The sequence below is a fragment of the Rhamphochromis sp. 'chilingali' genome (assembly GCF_963969265.1).
Source record: "Rhamphochromis sp. 'chilingali' genome assembly, chromosome: 11".
NCBI classification, from domain to species: Eukaryota; Metazoa; Chordata; class Actinopteri; order Cichliformes; family Cichlidae; genus Rhamphochromis; species Rhamphochromis sp. 'chilingali'.
In genome coordinates this window covers 24,961,734-24,967,733 of record NC_137938.1, presented here as the reverse complement: position 1 = coordinate 24,967,733, position 6,000 = coordinate 24,961,734, and the positions used below count along the sequence as shown (strand labels likewise).

At 46.4% G+C, this 6,000-nt stretch overlaps 1 protein-coding gene across 1 annotated transcript; it reads left to right on the top strand.

The window, feature by feature from the left end:
• The first annotated feature begins 4,274 nt into the window (after positions 1 to 4,274).
• LOC308405806 (uncharacterized protein) lies at positions 4,275 to 5,558 on the top strand. Its single transcript, XM_080896551.1, has 2 exons — positions 4,275 to 4,535; positions 4,647 to 5,558. Exons 1-2 carry the CDS (start codon positions 4,364 to 4,366, stop codon positions 5,327 to 5,329), a joined length of 855 nt encoding a protein of 284 aa, XP_080752677.1. The 5' UTR covers positions 4,275 to 4,363; the 3' UTR covers positions 5,330 to 5,558.
• Positions 5,559 to 6,000: the final 442 nt, after the last annotated feature.

Genomic DNA, 6,000 nt, shown 5'->3' with positions numbered 1-6,000 from the left:
AGACTGCAAGACCAGACTGACCAACCTGTGCACTGCCTGGATTGATTACAAGAAGGCCTATGACTCAATGCCCCACAGCTGGATACTGGAATGCCTAGAATTGTACAAGATCAATGGGACCCTAAGAGCCTTCATCAGGAACTCAATGGGGATGTGGCGTACAACACTAGAGGCCAACTCCAAGCCCATAGCACAAGTCACCATCAAGTGCGGGATCTACCAAGGAGATGCTCTGTCCCCACTGCTGTTCTGCATAGGCCTGAACCCCCTCAGTGAGATCATTAACAAGACTGGCTACGGATACCGACTACGGAACGGAGCAGTTGTCAGCCACCTCCTGTACATGGATGACATCAAGCTGTATGCCAAGAGTGAACGAGACATCGATTCACTGATCCACACTACCAGGCTATACAGCAATGACATTGGAATGTCGTTCGGACTGGAGAAGTGTAGTCGGATGGTAACAAAGAGAGGGAAGGTAGTCAGAACTGAGGGGATTGAACTACCAGAAGGCAACATTGCAGACATAGAGGACAGTTACAAGTACTTGGGGATCCCGCAGGCGAATGGGAACCATGAAGAGGCCGCTAGAAAAGCTGCAACCACCAAGTACCTGCAGAGGGTCAGGCAAGTCCTGAGGAGTCAGCTGAATGGTAAGAACAAGATCTGGGCCATCAACACGTACGCCCTGCCCGTGATCAGGTACCCTGCTGGGGTAATAGGCTGGCCAAAGGAGGAGATAGAAGCCACTGACATAAAGACAAGAAAGCTCCTTACCATGCATGGAGGGTTTCACCCCAAGTCCAGCACCCTGAGGCTGTACGCTAAGCGGAAGGAAGGGGGCCGGGGACTGGTGAGTGTCAGCACCACAGTCCAGGATGAGACAACGAACATCCAAGAATACATTGGGAAGATGGCCCCAACTGACCGAGTGCTCAGTGAATACCTCAGGCAGCAAAAACCCAAGAAAGAGGAGGGAGACGAGGAACCATCATGGAAGGACAGGCCCCTGCACGGTATGTACCACCGGCAGATAGAGGAGGTGGCTGATATCCAGAAATCCTACCAGTGGCTGGACAAAGCTGGACTGAAAGACAGCACAGAGGCACTAATCATGGCAGCACAAGAACAAGCTCTGAGCACAAGATCCATAGAGGCTGGGGTCTATCACACCAGGCAAGACCCCAGGTGCAGGCTGTGTAAAGATGCCCCAGAGACAATCCAGCACATTACCAGCAGGGTGCAAGATGCTAGCAGGCAAGGCATACATGGAACGCCATAACCAAGTGGCCGGCATAGTGTACAGGAACATCTGTGCCGAGTATAACCTGGAAGTCCCGAGGTCAAAATGGGAGATGCCCCCAGGGGTGGTGGAGAATGACCGAGCTAAGATCCTGTGGGACTTCCAGATACAGACGGACAAAATGGTGGTGGCTAACCAACCGGACATAGTGGTGGTAGACAAACAGAAGAAGACGGCCGTAGTGATCGATGTAGCGGTTCCGAATGACAGCAATATCAGGAAGAAGGAACACGAGAAGCTGGAGAAATACCAAAGGCTCAGAGAAGAGCTCGAGAGGATGTGGAGGGTGAAGGTAACGGTGGTCCCCGTGGTAATCGGAGCACTAGGTGCGGTGACTCCCAAGCTAGGCGAGTGGCTCCAGCAGATCCCGGGAATAACATCGGAGATCTCTGTCCAGAAGAGCGCAGTCCTGGGAACAGCTAAGATACTGCGCAGGACCCTCAAGCTCCCAGGCCTCTGGTAGAGGACCCGAGCTTGAAGGATAAACCGCCCGCAGGGGCGTGCTGGGTGTTTTTTTTTTTTATATATATATACATACAAAGTACTTCTGTCTCTGATTATAAAAGGGTGGTGTACAATCAACATGTGATTGCTTTCAACACAATCATAGGTCCCTTATCCTATTCAGTAAGAACAAGTTCTGGGCTATCAAAACCTACGCCCTCCCCATGATCAGGTACCCTGCTGGGATAATAAGTTGGCCAAAGGAGGAGATGGAAGCCACTGACATCGAGACCAGGAAGACCACCTTACCATGCATGGAGGGTTTCACCCCAAGTCCAGCATTCTGAGGCTGTATGCTAAGCAGAAGGAAGGCGGCTGGGGGAGTGTCAGTACCACAGTCCAGGATGAGACAAAAAACATCCATGAATACATCAGGAAGATGGCCCCAACTGACCATGTGCTCAGTGAATGCCTCAGGCAGCAGAAACCCAAAAAATAGGAGGAACCATCATGGAAGGATAAGTAAGCTCCTGCACGGTATGTACCACCGGCAGATAGAGGAAGTGGCTGACATCCAGGTCCTACCAGTGGTTGGACAAAGTAGATGTGTGATTGTCAACAATCAAGAGATGCCCTCATGAAAGGAAATGCAAAAGGTTTACAAGAAGGTGAAAAACACTTGTTACACTCAAGAACAAGAAGGTCAGATTTGACTTTAAAAGAGCCTGCACAAGCCTGAAAAATGCATAGATGAAACCAGCTTTTGGCAGAACGATGTGAAGAAAAAAGTATGGATAAAGCAAAGAAATAGGTCATCAAGCATACCGAAAGGAATGGCTGCCAGTGGAACCAGGCCACTGATTTTTATTGATGATTTCTTAGGGCGAGAGGCAGGGTACACCCTGGACAGGCCACTAGTCTGTCGCAGGGCTAACACATAGACTATTCACACCTATGGGCAATTTAGTGTATCCAGTTAACCAAACCCCACTAACTGCATGTCTTTGGACTGTGGGAGGAAGCTGGAGTACCTGCAGAGAACCTACACAGACACGGGCACAACACACAGAAAGACCCTGGCCTGATGGTGCAATTGAAGTCAGGACATTCTTGCTGTGAGGCAACAGTGCTAACCACTGTGCCACCATGCTGCCCTTATAATAACTATAATTTCCACAATTTCTCCTTTAATCCTGGGACTCCTTTCCCTCCTGCCTCCTCTCTTTGTTGTGGTTGCTGTTTTGTTGACATGTATGTACCCAAGCTCTTTACACTTCTTCCCTCACAAGCTTTTCCCAGAGTTGGGGCAATGAGTTCAGGGGTTTGTTGACATATGGGTCCTTATATGGAGGCAATGATTGTTATTTCCTAACTGAAAACTTCAAAAACTGAGTTGAAAAAGTTGCTGGAATGAACAGGAGAAATCAACTGAACAGGCTTACAGCTGATATCCTGCTGTGAGCAATATCGGGGCCAGGCCTGAACAGGAAGGGCTTTGAAGCTGGGATGATGAAGTGAATGTATGTGAGAGTGTGTGTGTGTGTTTTGTCAGCAGACAAGAATAAACAGCCAAGAAAAAAACCCCAGGATCATATACAATATTTTAAATAGAACTTGTCTGAAAAAATGAAGTAGGCTAAAAATACATAAATCTAAAAAGCTACACGGCATACCCTGATATAACAGCTGAGAAACAAACTCACTGATATCTGTCAGTCTCTAAAGGGTTATAAAACCTTTTATAAGACTTATCTACAAATTAAGAAAACCTGGAACAGCAGTGAAGCTTCCCAGGAGTGATCAATCTATCAAAATTACTCCAAGAGTACATCAATGACTCATCCAGGAGGTCACAAAAGAACCCAGAACATCTAAAGAACTGCAGGCTTCACTTGCCTCAGTCAGAGGATCAGAGTTCATGATTTAACAACAAGAAAGAGGCTGGGCAAAAATGGCGCACATGGGAGAGCGCTAACCAAAAAGATCACACATTTGCCAAAAAAACATCTTGATGATCTCCAAGACTTTTGGGAAACTGTTCTGTGGACTGATGAGACAAAAGCTGAGCTTTGTAGAGGGTTTGAGTCCTGTTACATCTGACATAAAATTAAAACAGCATTTCATAAAAAGAACATCACACCGACACTCAAACATGATGGTTTTAGTGGGGCTGCTTTGCTGCTTCGGGACCTGGATGATTTGCTGTAATTGAGGGAACCGTGAATTCTGCTCTCTACCAGAATATCAGGCTTTCTTTTCTGTGCTGAAGTTCAAGCACACTGGTGTTCTGAAGAAGGACATATTTTTTATTAGCATTGATATTAAAAAATGTAAGTGTCACAAATATTCAAAAAAGAGGAAAATTCTTTTTAACAGCACTGTTTATAATATTTAAATAGAACAGAAATCATAGTAAAGAATATTTTTTTATTTTATCATCAAGGCGTAACGTTTATTCTTGTCCTCCACGCCAGAAGGTGGCGCTGTTTTCTCGTGTTGCACATTTCTCACCTCACTAGTTTCATGTCCGTGTTTACAATCCAAGCGTGACGTTCACGGACCCGCACAAATACGTGTTCAGGAGCCACCGAGAGCTGGCAGCCTCCCGTCTAAATGTCCAGGATGCATTCACTGAAAGCTTTTCTGAGCGAGAGGCTGATGGTGGCCGCGGAGGAGATATTTGGAGCGGTTGAAAAGACAATAGCCGAATACAAAGAGGAGCTCTGTCGTTCAAAAGATCTGGAAATCAGCCGTCTCAGATTGGAGCTGAAGCTTCTCAAGGCAGGTAGGTTTGAATTAAACCCGCTTTATAGCCAAACCCGTGCAGCTTTTCCTTATAATGTCTGTATATTGAGTTAAAAATGAATAACTCCGGCGTCTTTTGTCTTTTGCTCAGAGCCTCCATCAGACAAATGTCTTGCAGCCCAGCTGCTGCAGCAAACCTATCACCGCCACCGTCCTTCTCCTCCTCCTCCTCTTCAGTCAGACCCTGCAGTGGATGCTTCTGAGCCTGAGGCCGAGCCTGAGCAGTGCGAAGAAGAGGAGGAGGATGGAGGCAGCAGCCTGGGGCAGATGGATGAGGAGCATCCAGAGACTTCAGAGGTCAAAAAGGAGGAGCAGCAGAAGAGCCACAGGGACTTCTGGATGGGTCACGATGCTGACCAGCTCGAAGCCCTCGAGTCAGACATCAAAGACTTCATCTCCTCTCCTTCCAGTCTGAAAGCCAGTCTGCAGGACCAAGCCTTACATTTCCACCATTACCACCATCACCACCACCTCCACGGCAACGAGGAGGGCAAAGACAAACCCTACAGCTGCTCCGTCTGTGAAAAACGCTTCAGTAACTGCTCCCACCTGGCAGCTCACATCAGGACTCACACGGGAGAGAGGCCGTACAGGTGTGAAATATGCAGCAAGACCTTCATCACGACGAGCGCTCTGAACAGACACCAGACGATCCACACCGAGGGGAAACGCTTTGTGTGTAACTGCTGTGGCAAATCCTTCAAATGGATGGAGTCTCTCGGCAGACACGTTAGAAGTGTGCACAAGAGGGAGAATGTGGTTCAGGATCCATGAATGTGTAAAATTATAATCACGTAGTATTTACCTCTAAAGAAAAACACACGATGAGCTCGAACAGGGAATGTAAAGTGTGAAATGTTAGTTGTGGATTATGTTGGCAAATGTGCATGGATTTCATTATGCCTTGTGTGCATAAACTGTAGCAGCAGTAGATGATGTGAAAATAAACTTTTATAAACTGCTTATAACCTTAGATCGATCCTTTCAGAATAAAATATTGATTAAAAACCTGTTTTGTTTTTATGTCTTGTGTTCTCTGCTTTCCACGGTCAGTTCACGTGAAGGTCTGGCTCAAAACAGGACTTTGGGGGACAATTAGTCCACATGTGTGTTACCTTAACTAAAATAATTTTTACTTTAAAATGCTTAAAATATTTTTACCACAGTTCTTCTGAAACTCCTAAAGGGGAAATGCCCAAAACCTGTTTTCTATATGGGAAAAATCCTGACATATTCTTCCTTTTAGCTGAATGGGATGTGTGAGTCTTTTTGCTGCAGGAATATAAAAAGCAGAAGGAAAAAAGTTACACTTCACTCCACTAGGTGGAGCTTTTCCTTCATAGTTTCCCATCAATCTTAAGTATTTGGCAGGGTTCATATCGCCTCCTGTCCAATATACTCCATGTGGATTTATTTTCTGTGAGCTGGTGAACTCGCATATTAAA

Bases quoted from the DNA above. Each gene is read 5' to 3' on its own strand.
- LOC308405806 (XM_080896551.1), top strand. From the start codon at position 4,364: ATGTCCAGGATGCATTCACTGAAAGCTTTTCTGAGCGAGAGGCTGATG. The intron at 4,536-4,646 runs GTAGGTTTGAAT...TCTTTTGCTCAG, and splicing joins GCTGAAGCTTCTCAAGGCAG to AGCCTCCATCAGACAAATGT.